The 24033-nt window shown below is 38.8% G+C and overlaps 2 protein-coding genes across 7 annotated transcripts in view; both read right to left on the reverse strand.

Annotated features, from left to right (window-relative positions):
• LOC124307596 (RNA polymerase II elongation factor Ell) overlaps nt 1–6987 on the reverse strand; it is a 66973-nt gene extending 59986 nt beyond the window's left edge. The window contains exon 1 of the mRNA XM_046769441.1: nt 6323–6987. Within this exon, the coding sequence (XP_046625397.1) occupies nt 6323–6454 (132 nt within the window). The 5' untranslated portion in view covers nt 6455–6987. The remainder of the gene's footprint in view (nt 1–6322) is intronic.
• Nucleotides 6988–17344: 10357 nt separating this feature from the next.
• LOC124307594 (uncharacterized) overlaps nt 17345–24033 on the reverse strand; it is a 99298-nt gene continuing 92609 nt past the window's right edge. For all 6 annotated transcript variants that reach the window (XM_046769439.1, XM_046769438.1, XM_046769437.1 and 3 more), the window contains 3 exons: nt 22129–22227; nt 21635–21797; nt 17345–20914 (listed from right to left, as the gene is read on the reverse strand). In XM_046769439.1, coding sequence (XP_046625395.1) covers nt 20620–20914; nt 21635–21797; nt 22129–22227 — 557 coding nt within the window. In that variant the 3' untranslated portion in view covers nt 17345–20619. The remainder of the gene's footprint in view (nt 20915–21634; nt 21798–22128; nt 22228–24033) is intronic.

Here is a 24033-nt window from a genome sequence, read left to right on the forward strand (position 1 = left end):
CCTTCCGGTTAGCTTGTTTCCGGTCCGAAACAAAATGCGAGTCTCGATTCTACACGAATTATGTGACAATGATTCCCAATCTCTCACGTCGGCTGCATTGCCAGCCATCGTCACACAATTCTTGTAGAATCGAGACTCGCGTTTTACTTCGAACCGAAATTAATTTGGCCGGAAGGTTAAGGCATTAACGAACGTTGCCGTACACTATAACCTCGAGTGGATCGGTATGATAACGTGCAGGCGGTGGTGAAAAACACACACACACAGACACGCCAAGAGCGAACGCGCTCTACTTGCACCATATCATATTATACGACTAACTTAATAGACTATAGTTGTACAGAGTATAAACTGCACGGCGGTCAATGAGTTACACATACATGGCATGCATATACGATAAATTATATAACAAGTGTAATAAAACGAAACCGTATTATACAAGAAGAATATTTACACACGTAGAAGCAGCGGATTCCTAAACATACGTGTAAGGCACATGACGCGTGTACGTGTATACTGCACGGCTGCGGAGGAAGCTCCGATTAAAGGAGTTAAAAAAATAATAACACGTTAATACGATAACGACGTGACAGTAGCCGCCGTCAACTCGCCCCCCTCCCCAATTCTCTTTCTTCTCTCTCGCCCTCACTGACCCTCCATGCAGAAATACGCACGGTACGCTCATTTACGTCGCACGGAGAGTGTGTACGACAAACCCGACCGACGTGCACCATAAATCAGAGTCAGACTGAGGCGAGCCGCTCTTTACGCATACGCGAATCGGGTGTCGAAGGGAGGATACGTCGACACCCGGAAGTGCCACGAGTTACCCCTGAGCGGGCGGTTTAAGGTTGCGATGCACGCATGCCTGCAATATCGGACAACTGTCGCTGGATGAATTTGCGATGCGAGAATTCCCCCGTATACGCATAGATATGATAGATGGACGAGCATTAGAGGCAATCCCCTTTCACCTTGCGTTATGTTGTCCGTGCTCTATCCCCCTCCGCCTCTTTCGCAGCACGCATGCACGTCTATAGGATGTGGAAAAGAAAATGTTGTTGCAATTGCTCGGTGTGCAGCAAAACCTGTATCGCGTCAATCGTATTTTCAACTTTCAATGTCGCCGTCGATCGCCGACCCTTAATTATATGCCGATAGTTACGGACGATTTTTTTAACAAAAGAGGACACTTATAGTTAACCCAATTTGTTTTTTTCGTGGCGAAATTCGAGTGTTGAAAATTCGCACAATTTTTGAATCATCGATGTTTTGATCGAACCCGCAGCAGCTCGGCTTACAGACAGAAAGGTGTACGCGTATCGAAACGATTCTAATCGTCAATAGCACTGCATCCTGTGTGTATAATAAGACCGGGTATAATGTAATATATCATTCGATCCGGGAGTTCAATTACGTTGTTACGATATCGTGATCGATGCCGAGCGAGCTTAGGACAAAAAGTCAATTAAAGATATCCGCGGTAAGGCATACATACGTACACCATATGCGTACACACTTGGTCTAGCGATGGGAAAACCGCATTTTCGCCTCAATAATATCACGATGAACACAACAGACGGAAGATGCGTATTACCATCGGGTTTGTTCTTTTTATTTGTTTTTACTTCTATCTCTCTCGTTCCCGGATAACGTTTGTGACTACGCGCCGGTTATCTAGTATAAACTTTGCCTATCTTGACGTCGTCCTCGGGCCCGTTATTAAAAGCCACCATATATACTCAAGCCACATTTGTACTCGCATTATTAACATACATGTAACACGTTATACGACACTCACAGAACTTCGGAATCAACAAAGGTCTGACGAAATTGAATTTTTTTATTTTATAATTAGAACATGCCAGAATAATATCGATACGTAGATTCTCCGACCGAGTTGACATATTTTGGCATACCACAGAGCAAAAATAGAAATAAATGCTTTAAAAAAGAAGCATCGTACGCCTTCAGGGCTACTAAGTGTACGGCTACCGTACCACATATTCTGGTTCTCCTCTCCCAGTTAACGTGCAGTAACACGAATTCGTGTGGATATACCCAATTTGCATTACGTGCTTGTATGTACCTGATATAAACCGCGATCAAGTGCAGCACGGAAGCTACATATATGTACACATACTATAAGGTATAACGGAAAATCTTTCAAGCGTACCGAAAACCAACATGTGGCGTCTCGACGGTTGCGCCCCGGGAGAAGAGTTGTGAAGAGAGGAGAGGAAATATAAAAACGAGAAAACAATAGCAATAAAAATAATGGTAACAACGCTTAGGCCTTTATAGACGCGCGTATATATATATATATATATATATATACATGTATATAATGCATAAGCACAGGAATTTACAACGTCGAGAACAACAAATGCCTGACTTAGTTTTATTTACATTATATAAATTGTATAAACTTTCGATTTCTATTATGCGTTTCAATTTCGTTCTCGTGCAGTTCTTTAAATTCTCTCAACAGCTTTAACGCGGGTTAAAGTTTCGAAACTGAACCTCAATAATAATATACCACATTAGTGAGCAATGTGAATGATAGAACAAATAAATAAATAAATAAATAAACATGATTGCAGGGTAAAAATATATTTGCGTATGCACTTGTTCGTAGGTGTATTTGAATTTTGGATCGATTCTGATATACAAACCACGTCATACGTGTACACCGCAAGTACGTTATGAGCCAGCATCTTATTTCCTCTCCGCTTTATCTTATTACGACAATGATGATGTATATCTATATAGGTAAAATCTAATCGCCTCGGTGTTGATCGCGTCCAAAAATTGGACAAATTGATATAGCCTGCGTGATGAAAATTGTTTCCATTTCGAGATGTAAGTAAACTTTCGGCTTTTAACTTCCTCGTAGCACGGAGGATGAAGTTAAACCGCCTAGCCTTTAACTTTGCGGTGAGTTTCTGGTCTCACACGATCGGAACGGCATAATATTCCTGTTGAACTCTGCAGCAGTATTTTACATACGCATACACGACGTTTAAATTGCGATTCGTTGTACACACACACACACATATACACGCATCATACTTTGTACTCTGGTTCTCGTTGCACGTTAAGCGAGTTTCTCATCGCTCGGTTATTCTTGCTGTTCGACGATTTTCAAAGTAATCATTTATACTTATAATTGGTAAGGTTGTGCGTTGCGTGTTTTATACGCCGGCTGTTGCACACTGCAACTTTAAGCGCAGTACTGTATTCCGTAGGAACAATAAGCGAACGAGAAACGATATCGATGGTACCCATAACGATAATAATAACGTATATAAAGCTACGTGTATACGTGTCCATGGATATATATATATATATATACATATATATGCACGTATATAGACTAGCGACCGGCAAAAGGCGAGTTATAGCCCCGCAGAGTTGAGGAGAAATCTGAAATTGCGTAACTTTTGGCTATCGCCACTTGGTGCTTTCTTAATATACCAACAACGCGGTCGCGGAGTTTTGCGGCCGTCTGACGTTTGGAAATTTAAACTAAATCAGGCCCTCACGTTCCGAATCCATTTTATCCACTTTTATTTTTTTCCGTATGTAAATCAAAATTAATACACCCGCTGTAAGTCGAAACACGCACCGTTCTGTGTACGAATAGTTTGAAACTAGGCTCTACGTGCACACGTGAATGGTATATACGTATATCTATGAATCGTAAAAGAGTGCTTGATTCATTATCATTGGTACGAAAAATGCTGCGGAAATAAAGCTTGAATTTACCGAGTACAAATAAGATAACCAACGGCGATATTTTATTTTGCGAATCGATATCACAACAAACGATGAAAAGTTCGAACGAGCTCTTTCGTAAAGTGATTGAAAGAAAAAAAAAAAAAAAAAATCAATTTTCGAAGCAAACCTGCACGTCTTTAATTAAGACACGGAATTACGTATGTACAGAGCGATACATTGTCCGATCGTGTATCGGGATAATTCGCGACTTCGAATCGCTGCCAAGTACATACTCTCACATAAGTGTACGCGTATAGGTAGTATCGAGTTTAGAGAGACCACATAAGAATTATTCGCTGTTGCGTCAGTTAAGCGAGGCACCGATCAGCGATGTAATTCAATACCAACTCTGACGTACTTATTTTTTCGTTTTTTTCCCCTATTCTTTCCGCTTTTATTTTTATTTCTTGCACTCGCTTTCGATACATTGAAAATGGGTAGACAGTTTATTATATGTTATACATAATGTGTGTATATTGTATGTTGTTTGCGATATATATGTATATGCAAGTCGTAAGACGCGTACGAAATGGATGTTTGTGAAAAGCTTGAATCGCGTATATTTGCCATTTTGTTTTTGCAAACGAATAGAAAGAAAGAGAGAGAGAGAGAGAGAGAGAGAGAGGGAGTCGGAAATTTCGCAAGCCTATATATTTTTGCGAAATACGCGACGTCCCGTTGAAAACAAAGTTTTTACTCTGCAAGTATCGAATAAAACTTCAATAAACATATTTAAACGATTAATGATACGCGAAAATAAGAAAATCAATCGATGTAGAAAAATTGAATTACTCGAGTCTTAAAACGAAACATGCTGCACGCGAATGACGCTTTCTCGTGATAAAAAGTAGTGACGACATTTACCTTCGTATTGGTTATTTCACGCATTTATTATAAGTTTCGTGAACAAACACAAAGATACCGGAATAAAGGGAATATACATGTAATTATAGGTATGACTTAATTTCTGAAAGCGATTACGCGAATCGATAGATAACAACATCCACATCTTATCCCACCTTGTGTATGTATAAATGTATAGATACATATACGTATAGGTGTACAAAACAACAACAATTTCTTGAAATTAATGAATCCAATTCCTCGGTCATCGACGGTTTTCGATAGGAGCGAAAATATCAGCGTAATAATCGTTTCGAAGGTTGATATCGGCTAATCCCACGAGAGGAAGGAGATGATCGATAGCAGGACAGCAAGCACAGTACGACACGAAGGTCCGCGCACACTTGAAATTTGTGTGCAATAAAACTTGAACCCTGTCGGAGTAGACGAGCAGTCAGCTGGTTCCATAGATTAAAGCGATGCAGGTACGTACACAACGAACTGCGAGAAGATATCGAACATCTATTTCTCGGCTTTTCTCTCTCTCTCTTTCTCTCTCGGGCTGCGGCTACGCATCTCCAACACACCGGTGTTGTTTGGTTAATTTTAGACGGAAATGTAAGTTCAGTAGGTGGTTACCGAAGACAAAAATAAGGCCTACCGATTCGGTCTCGAATTTCCGCTACTTCGCGTCTCCCGAAAGAACTTGGCCACGACTTACAAATTGTCGGCGGTGATCCCTTAACGAGCAAAAAGTCGTTTACTCTTCCAACGTTACCACCGTCGTCGTTTCAAGCGCGGTCAACGTCTCAAGGGTTCGCACAGCGGGGGGTCGAAGAAACACTCGAAAGAAACGGAGGGGTGGAAGACGCAAGATACGTCAAAATAAAAAAATTTTAAAAAACCAACCCGTCCCCGAGGAATTTCAAACCAACACCGGAGACGTGTACCAGAGAATGTTTATCACGCGTGGTCGACTCTGTGTTGATATCGTGTCTTTATCGATTCGCAGCTGAGAGAGGAACTTGCCGAGGGGTTGGTGGCGGGGCGAGGAGGGGGAGGAGGAGGAGGAGGATGCTAGGCGGTCAGGACCAAGATCTAACCGAGAGGAATATCCGGAACGAGGAAAAGGGCTGACTCGAAGGACAGTTGGGAAAAGGCAGGAAGATCTCGGGCATGAGTAACTAGATTTCGGCAGCGAAGTCGGTGACAACTGCTGGCAGCGTTACGTAACGGTCGTTGTCAAACCATACGGTGTTTGCCGATCGCGTGTCGAGAGTCGTAGAGAGTGCGGGTGACGATTTGTCGTATTTAAAAAAAAAAGGCCAATTCGTAAATCGGCGACGGGGATTGTCGCTTCGTGGAAACATTTGAATAGGGTACCGGAGGAGAGAAGAAGACAGCTGCGTCGACGTGGCTCGGTTATTCGTAAAGCGGGGATAATTTACCGTATCCGAGGCGACCCTCGAAAGGTAGAATAATGTCTAGGGATTAGCTCGGGAAGGTTCCCGACTGATTCCAGATACGAGCGAATGAAATCTCGGACGAAATATGGCTACCCGTGTGCGCTCGACACCTCTTTCATCCATTACGACACACGCACACAGAGGACAGAGAAACAGAGGCAGAGAGACGGGGGATTTAAATAAGGGGTATTTACACCAGCGGGGAAATCGGTCAGGTTTTATTATTTACTTACCCGATTGCGAAGGTAGTCCTCGATCGCCCGGTAAGCCGAGTCCGTCAGTTTCACAAATATCAACGATTTATTTTCATGAAAATTACTTTGCGATGACAAACCATACTGGACACCTGCCACCAGCGCCGCCATTTCTAACTTGGTTCTCTCACACCGAAGACCAGCTGACGTCGGCTAGTCAAATCAAACACTTATTTATCCAGTCAGATACTCGGGGATGTTGATCGGCTCTCTCGTTTTGTCACCGATTACCTGAGGGGCGGCGGTTCGGAAGCGAACCCTTCAAACCTTCGCCGAATAATCGCACCTCCCCGGACACATACGCGTCCTTCTCTCTTCGTCCGACGAGATTTAACGCGCGACAACACCTATCCGCAAAGTTTCTCCGTCGTTACTCGTCCCTTAGACAGTCCCTCGTCCGTCTCGCGTATTTTTTCTTTTCGATTATCACTTACTCGTCACCCCCGGGCACGCATGGTTTTATCGAAAGATTTTCTCTTGATTAGAAGAGAACCGTGCCTCACCGTCCGTCGAAGAAACTACACACTTTCCACGGCCACCTGGTGGGCAGGGCCTACAAGCCCCGAACGACCAGTAGGAATCGCCTTCTCTGATCCACGAACAATTCCGGTGGCGGGAGACGCGACACTGTCGACTCCTTTCGAGGTTCGCTCTCGCACTGCCGTCGCCTCGTCGCGACCCGCCGCTCGAAGGACTCGCCGCGCCATCTAGCGGCGGATTCCGGAGTCGCTTCGTCTCGGCTCTGCTCCTATGGTAGCCGCTCCGCGGAAATGATGTCCTCTCTGCTATGACGTCACCGGACCTCCTTATCTCTTCCTTGCCTATCAATCTCTCCGCGCACACGCGTTGCTGCACGCGTGCAAACTTATTCTCGGCCGAGAACTCGGTCGTTCATCCCCCCTCAGCCGCGCGTCTTGTTACTACTACGGCTACTATGCGTTATCACGTTCTTGGGTCAGGTGGATGCGTGTGCGTGGGGAACATACGCGTGCACGCGTGTCGAACGTTGTGTCGAAACTACCTACGTGGCACGAGTCACGTTGTAAAATAACAAACAAATAAAATCTACCAACCTTTATGTTTGTCTTCTCCGAATTATTGTAAAGTAGAACTTCGTTTAACCGAAATAATTGGGACCGGGCTTAGTTCGGACAATCATCGGGATGATCGAACAATAACGGTAAGTGTTACGATGTTCAGCGCTGGGAAATATTCAAGATATATGTATTATTATTATTATTATTATATATATATAGGGGTGTGGGGGTACTGAAATTCTTCGGGTTGGGATGGGTAAACAGATTAACTTCGGGTCAGGTATTCGAAAATTTCGAGTGCTCGAATATTTCGCACTCTATATATATATTTGTCATATATACACCCATAATAAAAAATATATATAGTATATACATATAGTCGGAAATATTTGAGTACTCGAAATTTTCAGGTACCTGACCCGAAATTAATCCGTTAACTCATCCCGACCCGAAGAATTTCAGTCCCGCACATCTCCATATACATACATATATGTGTATTATTTGTATAATTGCGCGCGGTCCTTTGACGTGCATATAAATTTCAAGATTTCGTGCCGTCGTTGAAATAGATACATACTATGTAATAAAACACGAAAAACGCGCACATGGAAAAAGAAAACAAATAAAGACAGCAGTTTGAGATTCGGATAATTGAGGTTCTACTGTACACTGGTTCCATATTGTTGTTTTAGGTATTGTCAAATGTTTTTATTGGCCTATTGCGCTCTTCTCTGCTCGATAATATGGTTGTTTTTTTCACAACTTTACTGTTAAACCGGATAAACCTTGCCGCCTCGTTATTATACTTCGTTATTATACAGCGAGAGGCGCTAAAGAATTTCCTTTCTTTTACAACGGCAATAATTAACGATTCTCAGTCTAATTACAAGGGAAAGTCTGGTGGGTGCATTATACCAACGGCATCGCGAAATGGTAAAGAGAGAGGAGGGTAAAAAAATTAAAGGTACTAAATCAAATCACCTTTCTGCGCTGCAGTGCACCAAACGGAGAAACTCGGCGGTAAATTATCGCATAAAGCGAATGTGGGAAAAAAAAATAATAATAAAATTAATCATTAATGATAAATATTTTTCACTTTGTTGCTTTGAAAATACCGAACCTAGAACTGCCTGCGGCAGCTGATTTCGTCGGATCGTCGTCGTCATTGGTCAAAGAAAGAAAGTGGTCAGGCGTGCATAATTTTTTTACGATACTGCAACAATACGGCCGTCGAGTCGGTTAAACTTTTTTTGCACCATTCCCTACGCCGAGCTTATAAGACCTGCGACCTACCTGCCCGCATCCATAGAACAGGCATCTAAAATCACGTAGATAGCTGATCTTGAAACTTTAACATCTTGAACTGCAGTCTACAACGCTTGTCTGTATAACTGAGTTATACGCAAACCACGTGCCGCAGGTTACATGCTCCATTAATTTTGTACAATGATATTTACTGTGGCTGTGAGGGTAGCAGAAATCATCGGGTTGAGTCGCGTTGGGAAAAACCTATCAGTTTTACGTCGGGATCCCCGAAAGTATTAGTTTTGTCGAAATTTTCGTGATTCCCAGATCTCCCGATGAAAGATGGCATACTTCTTACTGAAAATATTCATATCATCTAAATACACAATTTACTGTTAGTATTTGTCCAGCATTATAAATATTAGGTAAGTGAGGTTCCTCACGTTTCGGGATTCTCGATGATTTCGGGTGTCCCGACCATTCCAGGATCGCCGAAAAACCTGATCCGATACAAACTGGTCTCGGACCCGAATCCCCCCGCCCCCCGAGATTTCGGGAACCCGCACAGCCGTAGTATTTACTTAAAGTTACTGGTTCAACGTGTTACTCGAGTTCAAAGTTTAAAGTCCTTCATGTTGTACGCACGCTATTGCAGGCCAGGGCGACGAATGATCGGCTTGTAACGTCTGCAGAGGCTCTGCATTGTTACAGCGACCACGAATTTTACCGTAAACCGAAGAGAGCCGCCTGGGATAAATGACTGACCGTTTGGATTGTAATCATTGTGCTTTAGAAATGTATTTTCATTCAATAATACACAATAAAACTTATCTGTAATAAACGATAACTATATATTATATCAAGTAATAATGTATAGTATTATTATTGTTATTTTTATTGTTATAATTTAGCGTATATAATAATAATTTATTATTATTTATATTTATGCATGTGTATATATATATATACATACGTATGTTAATGATGCTAATAGGTAAATGAAGTAATGTTGGCATTTCATCCGTCGTACACATTACTGGTTTTAATAATAAAATTCACGATAATGAAGATTATTGTATAATCTTAATACGTTATATCACTTATCACCCTATATATCATTTTGTACATTTCAACAAATTGAATATGATCAACGAACGTAACATATTATAGTATATATATTATATACTATATATATATAATTATATATTATATAGTATATATATAGACTTTGGGTTTTATTTTCATTTTCACGTATTACTTCGTTCTTTCGTCAAATAAGTTGTACATTACGTACTTCATCGGTTCATTGACGCTGTAGTAGGTATAGGTATATTGTTTATTACGCTACGTGTGGGAGGAATCGTTGAGCTTTATGCGAAATCTCTTGAATGGGACGATTTGCGATGTACGAATAACGTTTATTAACACATGAAAGTCTGCTCCTATTCGCTTCAGCGCGTTTACTGCGAATCCCGGGGACCTGCAAGCGTGCGTCTTGCGTACAATCTCTATAAGGTTTTTAATAAATGGGTACGAGAGCATTATATGTAAATACAAAAATAAATCATGGAAAATCTTAGAACGAAACATGCAGAAATACGATTTCATGAATGAAAAAAAAAATAATAATAATACGATTAAATCGAAACTGTTTATGCGATAAGTGATTTTTATACCGGAAATTTTTAATTACGCAAGACTAAGGCCTGTTCATTTTCGAGGTATATATAATATTATATATTGCATCTAGTCAGTGAAGTATACAAACCTCAAAAATGAAAAGGCATTAGTCTTGCGTAATTGGAAATTTCCGGTATAAAAATCACTTACCGCATAAGCCGTTTCGATTAAATTTTCTTTTTTTTCACACATGAAATCATATGTCTGGATATTTCGTTATAAGATTTTTAGTGATTTATTTTTGTAATTCCACGTGAATATGTAAAATGGAAATTTGTGACTCACTGTTGCCTCGTAATTAGTTTCTACGGAACCTGAATTTTAACCGACTGCTATATTTAAAAGCCGATAAAACTTTTAAACGGCCACTGTTGATCCGCTCGCAACTTTATTTTGGTTTCACGATCATTTCCATCGCTTATCAATTTAACGAGTGCGGCTACTCAACGCCGAAGAAAATAACGGCAAGAACAATGTAGGTATATCGTTTCATCTTTGAGTGGAGCTTAATTATGACTGTTGATTGAACAGCTTGCAAAATTAGCTCCTACATGTATAATTACGCGCACGTACGTATCACCTGTGTAACAGCGGCTCACTCTCAAGCGTACCCGTCAATTATCCATAATGAAAAAATATCTCGATGCTCGTTTATAAGTATGACGCAGAGAAATTTTGACTCTCGTTCGGTGTATCGATGCTACTTTCCGCCGCGGAATTAGCCTTTTCTCCGTTGGTATAAAAGTTTCAATTCGGGATAGCCTTTTCTCCATGCCTTTCCGAGCGGTATTTATTGTGCAAATCTAACCGTTGATTAATTGCATACGTGTATTTTCGACGCTTGGTCATAAACTATAATTTTCAAGCGCGCAGTGAGCTACGGATTTCCATATTTTTTTATAGTATAAGATTAACATATTCGTCTAATTTTCATTTCACTGCTTTAATAATTTTTCTCAATTTTTTATTTTTCGTTCCGCTCGCAGTTGTTCTTCAGCGTGGATTCACAATACCGAATGAAAGTTTCGCATTCAAGTCTAAATTTTTGAAAATGACGCTTGAAAGCGTTATACAATGTTTCTCATCAACAACAACCCATTAACACACATTAAATTGATCGGCGAAACATGCATGTGTATTGTATATATAATATCTATACGTCAGAGAAATTATTTCTCAATTAAGGCTTTTTCTTGTCTGTCATGAGCCCGAAGGACGTGACGTCAATTAGCTAATGTACAAAAAATCGTCTCGACTTTATCGCCAAGTAAAAAACAGTACCGACTTGTCATTCAAATCTCGTGAAAAGAAGACCGCACATTTGTCACCATGAAACTTTGATCTATAATCTAAAATTTGAACGCAGAGTTTTAATCCTTTTTGACGATGCTTAATGATTTCTCGGATTAGATTTTCCGCACCACATATTCTCGGTGTATACAATATACTGTGCCTACACGCTTATCGCTGATAAGTGTAATAATGTGTGCCAGTTGACGAAAGAACGTAGCGCGGTACAATGAATTATCTATATACTTATTATAATAATAGGCGCGAAGAGAGAATAATGAATATTTTTCGACCGGAAATATAGATGCTGAGAATTACATAGGGTATGTAATCGTTTATAATTTATACATACGAGCGATGCGAGTGACGATGATTGGACATATCTTGTAATAATATATAAATATACATATATATGTATATATTCATGAGGAAGTATGCTGTGCTTTCTACGGTGATCTGCACACACGATGTATCGTATTATGCGCTATTAGTATAGCACTGTGAATATTTTATGTACATATGTAGCTACATAAATATATACATATACTTATTATCCATTATCCTTATACTTCTTTGTTCTCTTCGTTTCTTTTCACTTCCTATCTCATTAGCAAATCGGTGCGAAATTAACCGACGATTATCGACCAGCATGAAAAAATTACGTGTGCAGTATTATAATACATATAATATACGTACGCGTACCGTAAAGCTGAGATGAATGAATCTGTGTATCTGCTATACGCACACGGAGATAATGAAAAAAGAAATCTTACGATATCTCTTGGCATAATTCCTGAATTTTGTGAACTAATACGGGCAAGTTCAAAACTCCAAAAGATGACGTAAAAAAACGCCCATGCGCATTTCGGCATCGTTCAAGTGTCAAAATTGAAAGCATTAGTTGCCAAAGAACGTTTCTCCGTGCGTGTAATATACACACGAGGCTTGCGTTTCACACTTTACAATCGGATTGGACACGCGAAGTAAGCAGCTATCGAGTTTTTTTTATTCTTTGTTTTTTTCCTTGTTCCAACTTTTCAACACTTACGCCCCGCGAGGCGTGACCGATGTTAATATAACAGGTACTATTAGTCAATTATCTCAGCTAAAAATTAAACGCTTTTGATCCACTGATCCTTGTATAAGAGCACCGATGGGATATGGTACATTCACGCGGAAGGGAAACACATGTTTGAAGAATTTTACGACAGAGGCTTGTAAGTTATTTGCGTATAAATGCGTTTATGAGAAAAAAATCAGTTCAACATTTATTTTCGCACGTTCCAGCAAAGGGTTTCGCAAAAATTATAAATAATTGAACAGCAAAGGTTGGGCGGGGGGAGTTTGTGGGAATTATTGTTGCACACTCGCGTAACGTCTGCACCTTTTCATTATGAAGATAACAAGAATTTTCAAAAATTGTACAGTCAATTTACGTATACATTCTTTCTAAAGGTATATGCAGGAATTATATTTTATAACGGAAAGGATTAAATTCTTGTTTACATAGTTATATTTAACGCTTGCCATGTATAGATGGAAAATTGTGTCGAATAATGCCAAATGGAACATGAAATGTATTAATTTACGTAATGATCGAGGAAACGTCCACGAAGAACCAGTTACTACTGTATGTTTGATAATTACTGTAGAGTGGAATTTCAAGAGATTTCATTGGTATCTCAGCAGATTGATATTCTCTCCCCCTCACCTCGTTGCGCTTCTTCCAGTTTTCCCGCACCTTTAACCAATATATCGGTTAATTATTACCCTGACATAATGTCGGATTCATTTATACATCGATCTAAAAGGTGTTGCGAGGGTAATTTTGAAATTTCCCTGCAGCTTAATGTTAATCATGGTTCAACGTTTAGATAGGTCTATCGAAACTTAATAATATTCATATTTTTTTAATTTTTTTTTTTTTTTTTGTAAACATGTAATGATATGAAACGCGGCACAATGATCAACGGTGATATAATTTAGTTGATTTATTTGTTAAAATTCTACATATGTATATATATATATATATATATATGTAAGTATACTTATATATATGTATATACATATATATAATTGTTTATTACTTAGCTGTATTATATGTATGTGTATAAATTATTAAGGTAACGTTAACTCTTACGATGTACATCATAATCATTTCTCACGTTTATCGTAGTCTATCTAGCTACTACGGGCTAGAGTCGAGCTCACTTTTTCTTCCATATACCATATTTAAATGTATATATTATTTAAATTTACCGTTATGTATGAATGACGTAACAAACAATTTTCCCCTGCGCATTTCGAAACGCGGGTTATACACACTATAATATTTATCTTAAACTTTCTATTACACTTTGAAATATATCGCCAATGGTTTTCATTTATTTATGAATACGAGGTGTGGTGATCTTTTAGGTACATGATAATACCAGCTTAAACGACTTTAAACCTATACCTACAAGGTATGTAACACGATGGTTTTACCATAATTATCGATTCACGCGGCGCCTCCGGACCTTTGAATCCGATTTGCATGACGGGGCACGTATTTGCAAATAGGATTTCGGTGATTTATCATACACGAATGTCGATTATACCTATAAACCTATGTATTCCCATTCTCACAATTATTTACCTCTCTAATTTTCACTCATTCGTTCGTCCGATAACGAAGTTGCAGCAGCTATAATTCGAAAACGGTGAAATCGTCTGACGGCCGATTTCGATATATTATGTGTTGGTACGAGAATACGGAAAGGGCGCGAGTACATCCAGTATATATGTTTAATATTTCGCGAATATGACGAAAATTTGCGAAAAATACCGCCGCTGTATCCGCGAAATGGACGGTTGCAGTTGCGCCGTGAATCACGGATACACTTTTCACTTGTAGATTACAGTCGAGATGCATACCTGTGTACGTCTATGTGCGTGTGTGTATATATACGTGGGTACTAATATATGTGACGTATAAAATGAAAAAGATTTCAGGTTCGAGTTCTTGAATTATTCTCACCTTTATGCACAACGTATATATTTTATATTGAACGTGTAATACGACGCGAGAAAGGAAAATTAATTAATAAAACGTAAAAATCTAAACTATTCAAAAACTTGAATTCGAAATCCTTTTCACTTTATGCGTAAGATGCATTAGTACATGTATAACATGTACTTGTAAATGTAGGCGTACATTTGCACTATACACGTAACAAGTTTATGCATACAAGTATAAAGCTTTTGCGTTTTAACGTCATATGCAAGAAATAGATGTCCTACATACGGATGTGTGAAGTGTACGAAATTCCGGTGAAGTATGAGCTGAAATCTTTTCAACTATACACGTACATGAGATCTGACATCGTCCCTTTTCTTCAACTATAAGGAAGTATCTGTAACAGAACTTCAGTGTTGGTTCAAATAATTCTTACAAGGGTATAAATTAGGTTCTGATTTCCTCTTGTCGGTAATGCGGATATTGATATGTGAAAAATATCGTGAATTTAGCGAATAATGTTCAGAAGTAAATTTCCTCGATTGCTTTGCGAGGAATATCTAAATCGGGATTTGTCGAACGAGCTGCAAACTATACCCATTCGAAATGTTCAACGACAGAGAGATGAGTGAAATAAGTAATAAGCGAATGAAGAGAAGATTTTTTTATTCCCTTGACATTTCTTCTTCGTTCTAAATGTGCGTGTTTGGTTTGATGACGTCAACGGGAGGCTGCAAATTAGGGTGTAACATTTTTCGTACATGGGTAACATATTTTTCCATATATATATATATATATATATATATATATATAAATATTTATATTTATATTTATATAATATATATATTTTTTTTTTGCTTCTTCTTTACGTCAACAACTTTTTTAGTAACAACGACAATTTTATACACAAACACGCAGTCATATCGCATCATAAACGCCCGAGTTACAAATTACGCCATAATTTCACACATACTTTCTTGCAAATACGTCATGTGCTACATGTGCATGTATGCATGTGTATACCGATAATCATTACGAACGATAATTATGATTGAATTTTTATTAATTGTGTGTATATACTTGCGAAACACAACACAAGCATTCTCTTCATTTTTCATTATATATTGTATAATATTTATTAGGTACGTAACACACGCAAATTTCATATACGAATTTTCAAGCATAGTATTGTCAACAGTTGTGTATTTTTACTTACTTTTTTTAAAAATTCTTTTTCATTTTTCTTTTTATTTCTCCTCTCTCTCTCTCTCTCTATATATATATATATGTACATATATATATATATATAGTATATATATACATATATATCTCTCTCGCTATCTCGCTACCTCGCTATTTCGCTATCTTACTTTTTACATGCTTTTCTTTTCTGGTCCTTCGGCTAGATATTATACAGGCTAGTTGTCTGTGATATTTTATCTCTGCATTTGACAAATCATTTTTAGGGCATTCCGCGTACTCTCGTTTCGCCGTATACCATTTCATCACTGATTTTCAGCGCCGCGTCCTACGTATAGATATATAAAATACATTTTATACTGACGCGACGTGGCAAAGTGATTGCGTAATAGTCAACGGACGCGAAACTGATGCCAAACGCCGGCCCAAATTCGTCTCGAGATTTAGAAGAACATATTTTTCCCCTCCGTTAACATTGATTTCCTGTAACCGTTATTCAACTTTGCGGCCTAAACTTGATCACCGCGTGGCTGACCTCTGGTGAAAATAATTGTCTGAAGACTGACGAGATTTTTTTGTCGAATGTATTCTGATAATTCGAATTCAACAAAGTGACAAAATCAACATTTGGTAGAAAGTTGAGGAAGAGGGGAAAATATACCCACTTACAGGGAGTTCTCAATGCAAGTTTTGAATAACCGATCTACCGAAGAGGTAAATTATTATAGTCGCTGGACCCGGCTCGCGATAATCAAGTTGCAAGTATACAAGATAGGTACATATATTTGTGATTCTCACGGTTTTTCGCGTTATTGCAATTGCGTAGTATATATAATGTGTGTATAGATTCGATTGGAACTGACGTGGACGTTGATGCGTACATAGAGTAGAAATCGTAATGGTATTATCTTTCTAATATCTTTTTTTTTTAATGTATGAATATTTATTCATTCATGTATTACTATCATTAATAATATTGTTTCATTTAATTATATGTCAAATTTTTTTTTTTGTTTTTTCGTTTTTTTTTTTTTTTTGAAAGAGAAAAATACCGTTGCTATTGGGAAAATATGTTTTAAAGGGTAATTATCACAGAATACACGAGATATTTCAAGCTTATACAGGACATATTATAATAATCCAAGCGGAGTCGATAATTTATAATAACAGTAATAATAATAATAATAATAACAACAACAATAATTATAGAAGAAGAAATACAATACGACGTATTTCGTCAAGCAGCCGATCGATTTCTGCTGATATATTGTATAATATTTTATTGTTATCATAGACGAATTTCATCTCTCGTTTGACGAAATCATTATTTACATCCATATTATTATTATATATTTACGACGCCGCAAGCGCGCCCTCACCGTTGGCTTTTTACCGGTTTTTAAGCAGCGAAGAGAATGTAGATATTTTTTAAAAAAAGATCGTACAACGAGTTTCAGATTTCAAATATTTCAACAAACATTGGGCAGATAATTATACGAAAGGCGCTAACGATGAGAGTTTTATTTCGTTACGGTAATGGATGATTTTATGTTTTGTTTTTTCTTGTTTTCAATTCGTTCATAGATATTGTTTTGACTAGACTTGAGGAGGATTGTTACAAAATTGAACATTGAATTGAACGGATTGATCGAAGAATGTCGATTTTTAATTGTTTTATTATTCTAGTATTAATTTCTGAAAATATTCGCGTCATGCCAATTGACGTAAGCCACAACCATACTGCAAGTAGGGTATACAGTATTCTACGTTAACTATTATAATGTACACCCTGCCTCGAAGATGTTTCCGACTGTTTTCTGTCAATCGAACCATAAACAATATTGAGTTTGTTCATTTTATTTAATTTCACGTACGCTACTGAAGCGGCCTACGTGTTTATGATTAACGTCAGGTAAGTGCGTCTATCTTATCGTCGTTTCCGTTTCAACTTTAGATATAACTGCAGTATTGTACGTAAATACGTTTTAGGGTATGATATACCTAATATTGTGTGTAAGGTAATGTAAATTTTTTTTAACAGAACCGTTGTTTCTGGCGCGTGGATTTTTTTTTTTTTTTTTAATATGAAACACTTTAAAAAATCAGACGATTACTCGTAAATTGGGCAACATGTGTACACGCTATCGTAACAGATTATCTCGAATGCATGCTTGTTTCGTTCCCTGCCTCCACTTCTGTGTAATAATCTTTGATTTCTCGTTTTTCTCCGTAATCCGAATATATTCAATGGAATATGTGTAAAGGCGTGTATTACGATTTGGTTATCAGGCGCGCGACTCGATGTCTAATTCAAAGAAAAATTCCACCTTCGCGATCTGACCTGGGAATTCTGTTTGTTGCATTTTAATATACACCGCTTCGTTTATTTCACGGTCACAACCAATCTTTCATGCTCACACTTTTTCAACTGACGGATCTGTATTTTACATCAGCACATATCACTGGCAATCCTTGAATTTGAACGATTAGCAAATCTAGCAATTTACAAAAACATTATTTTCTCCTTTCTTTTTCTACTTCCTCAATTACAAGGTACTGAAACTTTTTTCAAATATTCAAGTTAACACCGATACGCCTTTTCGTTTTTAACATTGTTCTGACAATATTTACTTTTTTACTATATTTTACCCAGCACGTTAATGCGAATTTGCGAATCACCGAATACGCCCAGTAGTTTGCGAATAGTCTGCTGATTTGCTGATTATTCAAATTTTCCGCATACATATCTGAATGTTCAATAAGATATTGCTATTCAACCACGTATGGCTTAATCTATTCCCCTTCGATCGCTTCGAGATATAATATATTCCGTGTAAATCGTTCAGCAAGCGCCCGTGTTTACAAATTCCAAATGCCAAAAAATTGCCTAGTCATTCAACTCCACAATCAAGCGTATCACTCTTAAATATGTACTTATATAAGGAACGTATGCACATGGTACATGTAAATCTATATTTTTACACGTTATTCAAGGGCCTACATTCATAAATCGTTATTAACATTTCAATATTTATTATCGTTCTTGTTACTATTGTTGATAACATTATTGTTATGCCATTATTATTATTCTCATTAATAATGATTAATTTTTAATGTGTTATTACTCTTATTATTTTTATTACTATTATTATTATTATTATTATTATTATTATTATTGATATAATGAATGTAAGTAAGTTAATTTTATGATAATTTTTATATGTTAGTAATCATAATTATTACTAAAGCAGCGCGCCACTTTCAACGAAGCGTGGCGCGCGTCTTTTTTGGTCGTCCTCAAATGCTATATACCTTAATTTTTATCAGAAAAAAGAGAGAGGAAAACGAAAAAAAAAAAGGAAGAAAGAGAAACGAACGAAAATGATGAGAAAACAGTTATCGTCAACAATTTTATATAGTAAGTCTATACAATAAATTGTCCTCCGAATGACGACCGAAATTTACATCGAGTCTCTTACGTTTCCTAGCTAGACTCAAGGCCCGGATCTCTTTCTCTCTTTCTCTCATTCAGCCACACACTCTCGTTATTCTTTCATTTAATATCTGTTTGTCTGCTTATATTTTCTTGTTAAAGTTTTTTTACTACTAATTCATGGTTTATCGTATCAACCCGTTTATTACACAGATTAAATTGTTATGTTTACTTATTGTTTTTCTGTATTGGTTTGTTATTTTTTCTTCGTTTTTAATATGCGTTTATGTGCTTGGACAACGGATGAATTTATTCGGCATGGGTTTTTTTTCACACTTAATATTTACATATTTTCACAGTCTCAGTTGTTACATAGCTATACGTACACCGACATGGCAATAAGTCTGTTTCGCATGGCTGGATACTCACGTTTTGCCTTTTTTTTCGTCGTCTTCATCGAATAATTTTCTTTTCTTTTATAATCACTTACTTGTATTCAATTTTAATTACTTGTATACGAATATGGTTAATATTGCGTACTGGCAGCACTTATTTCGCGGTCTAAAATCCAATCCGTTCAGCCCCCTTCCCCGCCGTCAGTTTTATTCCGTATATTTTAATCAGTTCGTATCCTCGTAATCGCTGTACAAAAAGTATATGTACAATATCGATGCCAGAGGCACGGCCTCCGTAATTTCGTGTATCGTCATATCAAACAATAGATTAGGCATAATCTCGTATCGTGATTTCGCATCTTTGGCAATGACAGTCTTGCGATTTCTCCCATCCATATGTCGTCTTCGACGCGCGTTCGTGGCGTTCGGATCCTCATCTCCGTGAAGCTAATTGAACGCAGGACGTAGAACGACGTATGGAAGTCGGTTCGTAGTACGAATCGCGAAAAGCTCGTCAGCTTTGGTCCACAGAGCCAAAGATGAATTTTCCTTGGCGGATATTTTGCGTCGTGCGTTTTAGGTACACGCTGTTGCGGGGGCTTCAGCTCGGATGCATGAGATGTGGCAATTCGAGTAACGCGTTTTTCGTTTTAGAGATTGAGAAATCGTCGACGGTACGTCCGGATCCTGACGCGATCGTTCAACCGTTGCAGCCAGTCGGAGGTAGATATACTTGACTCGATAAAACCCGGTGCCCTCTGCTTGTCTCGATGCGATGCGTACGAAACTGCGGTGAAGATGACAAGGTAGCGATTTCTAGTCATTCTCTTCGACGACGTCGAGCAGCGCGTTTCGCTGCACTCTTACTTCGGCAGCTCAGATGTGAGGGATCCTATTTTTATCGGATGAAAATTCTCCCCCGAGCTCTTTCGAAGCTCAAAGAACGCGTCGAACGGGATTTATCTGTATTATTTATCTTCCTATGTATCGCTGCAGCTTCAGGTCGGATTTGGCAACGGGTTCTCCTGCCTTATGTCACTCTTCAACTTAACGAATTCCTTCGCCACCTCGTCGTTGTTCCTCTGGGAGAGTATCCGCAGTATCGTCCATCCGGTCTCGTCCATGTGGATTCGCTTCCCCAGGGACAACCAGCACGCGCAGGATCCTTGATCGACGATATCCTTCAGCTGCATTACCGCCACTCCCACCAGACGATCCTCACGCGCGAAGCAGTAATCCTTAACGCAGATGTGAAGCTCGAAGAAATCCAGCTGCTCCTCGTTACCGATTATACTGCAATAAGTCGAATAGGAAGCTTAGTCGATTCTACCATGCAGATTGCCAAATCATTTTCAACACGGTTCTACTTAAGTACGAATTTTGTGACAGCTGTACCAACACGTCGCTCTGTGTTGTCCGGACGAAAAATGAAAAATATTTATCCAACTAAGCGACGCTGTCCAAGTGGAAATAGCCACATGAACGCGATTTAGATTCACGCCAAGTTTGGGTTTCAACATTGTGAGCTTATCAATAGGACGAACCAGTGTTACAGAGCGCGGAAATCCTTCTCAGAAGCACCTCCACGTTGTGAGCAGGTACCCGTGTAATGCTCGGTTCGCAAATGAGTGTGCATTGTTTGGCAAAAGAACGCGGTAAATACGCCGTTCTGATTTATTTATGTTAATTCACTTTCCTTTAAGCCAGACACTTTTCGTGAGATCCCCTGTCCTCTCACAACCCTTAGTATATTGTTTTCCCTCCTCCGAAATCAAGACCTTTTCAGTCAACTAGGATTGTTATGTATGTATGAAGTGATTTAATGCTTTTCAGAATTTCAAATGCCCATTTATTCCGATCTTAAATATTCCTGGATAAAATTTAACCGTCGAGTATTCGACCATCACCCTGCGGCTTCTGGGTGTTGGTCATTAGCATTAGGGTATTGCAAATCAAACAGACACGGATTCTGATTAGTAAGAAAATAGAAGAGAAGCGTGAGCCTCGACTTACAAGTGGAACGTATCGTTGAACTTTGGTGACCAATTGTTGCTCTTCGACTTTGTTGTGTGTTTTCTCTTCTTGTCGGCGAGGTGAGGACCGATTAGATTCACTTCAACGAACGGTCGGAACATTCCCGTCGCCAAGGGCCACTTTAGGTCGTTTGCAGCGACCACTATAATTAAGAATGGCCAAAGTTGATGAGGACACGGATTAAAGTACTTGAATAAATTAGATACGTAGCCTAAGGCTGCGGAAAATAATTTTCGTCTCTGAAAGATTCGGCTGTTGCGAACGCGAAGCATGGTTTTGCAGAAGAATTCTTTAACATTAGAAAGGTTTTATCTCTGCAATTGGAACAATGCTTTTCGACTTATTGCGGTAGCCAGGAAAAGTTGTGTACGTGTCGTGTGGGCGAAAAAGTTTAAAGTACTTCGGCTGAGAACGTAAAAATTGTTGAAATCGAGTCTGCGGTTACTTTTGGAATTGAGAGGAAAGTTAGGTACCTTTTACGGTGACCTTGTGCTCGCCAGTGCCAGGATGAGTGAAAAGGTCGACTTGGATGCTGACTTCTCCCACGGAACCTTCGTCAGATCCGGTAGTATCTGGAATATGCAAGGCATTTAAGAAAAAATCGTCCGCTCAACGTAGCTCTGTAAGCTCAGCGGGTCCCTAGAGGTTAAAATCAAGGTTTCCTTCGTCTCTTTGGCCTCCTGCAGGCTCCAGAAAAGTCGTATTCCCGATGTTTACTTGCAGCTATTTTAAAAAATCTTCTAATCTATTCCGTTACTAATCCTAGAACAAACGTCATGCCCTACTGTATAATTGTGCAGCGGCTATATGTACATTTAAATAAATAATTGTTTGCACAGCGTTATTATATGTGGTGGGTGTAAAGTGTTAAGCGGCTTCCTAATGAAAACTAGCACGCGTCACACTGGAACAGGATCCTGGGCAGCTTTTCCAGCTGAAATAATTTTGCGACTATGTATGTGGGTTTGTCGAGTGGGTTTGCAAAGTGGTGGGAGTGTATGCAATATAGCGAGCGAAACGACTGACTTACGATTAGAATTTGTTCAGACACAAGTGTATGTACAATATTCTATGCGAATTGGTGTCAATGATTGAGTGTGAAGCTGTGGGTTTTTTTCATTTGTCGTCGAAGGATTGTGAAGTGGAATTGGTTATTATCAGCAGCAGCGCCTAATACAGCTATCGAGACGTCCTTTAAAGTTTAAATCGTGCAGCGTTGCTTCACGCTATTTCGTTTTGCACGCTTCTTCTTGGAAGCGAATTTACGTATCTACATATTCAAATACGAGCAGAAAAAGAGAGAGAAAAGTACTTTGCGAGACGGTGAAGAGAAGAGAAAAAAAAAACGTCGTGGAAAAGCATATCTCAAGAACTCACAATCAGCTATATTCATAAATTTGTTATGGAATAATATTCTTCTTCTTCGAACCTCCAACGAACAAGGAGACATTTCCGTTGCGAGTGCTTTAGCCGAGGGTGTGATTTTACAAACTTTTGCGATCGTTCGCAAACTCGGTAAATAAACGAGGGCGTTACTGCTTTGAATCCGTCGATCACGATCGAATAAACACGCTGACGACAGTAAAAGCTGTGTTTGATCAGTCCTAGTCGTTGCGTTTCTTCAAACATGTGACGCGTGATATTTTACCCTTCATTCATTAATGCATATTGGAAACAGTTTGACCCAGCTGGAATATGAAGCGTGAATTGCGACACTCGTAACGGATATATTTCTCGTAGAAAAGTACAAAATATGATGTACGATAGCTGGAAGATGGGGTTCCCGCAATTGTCCTTGTACTTTATGGCTGTTAAAAGTTTTGTGTGCGGCACGACAATTGGCCCGTTTGAATTCGTGACTCTGGTTGCGTTTGCTATACAGTAACAATGGCTCTATAAAGTTTCAGTGTGGATTCGAGAAGTTGTATTGAATTGATTTATTCCACAAGACTTCGTCGAATAAATGGTATCTTATGATTCCTGGGAGCAAAAAAGTTTGAGAAATGTTGGAATCGAGTTCGTTCCCCCTTTTACGAAGAAGCGAAAAATACTTAGCGTACAGTTAAGCACGTCGCGTCGCGCCTTAATTAAAACTTCTTTCCCCCCCCCCGTATAATTGAATGAATCCTCTCACTTTCTCTGAATCTCAATTGTATCCCGATTTCAAATAAATTTCTGGCAGAACAGGAATGACGTTCCGGTTCAATGGCCATTCCACGGATAATCGAAAGCTTCGTTTCCTCGTGCGTGTGCCGTTACGCCGGTCAGCAATAATTGGCAATTAGTCAAATCGAAGGACGTCTCGATTCAATGCAAACTCTACGAGCTACGATCATAACGTCTAATATTCGAAGCTGAATATTAGGCTAGCTGGCGAT

The sequence above is a fragment of the Neodiprion virginianus genome, chromosome 6, assembly GCF_021901495.1.
Source record: "Neodiprion virginianus isolate iyNeoVirg1 chromosome 6, iyNeoVirg1.1, whole genome shotgun sequence".
NCBI lineage: Eukaryota > Metazoa > Arthropoda > Insecta > Hymenoptera > Diprionidae > Neodiprion > Neodiprion virginianus.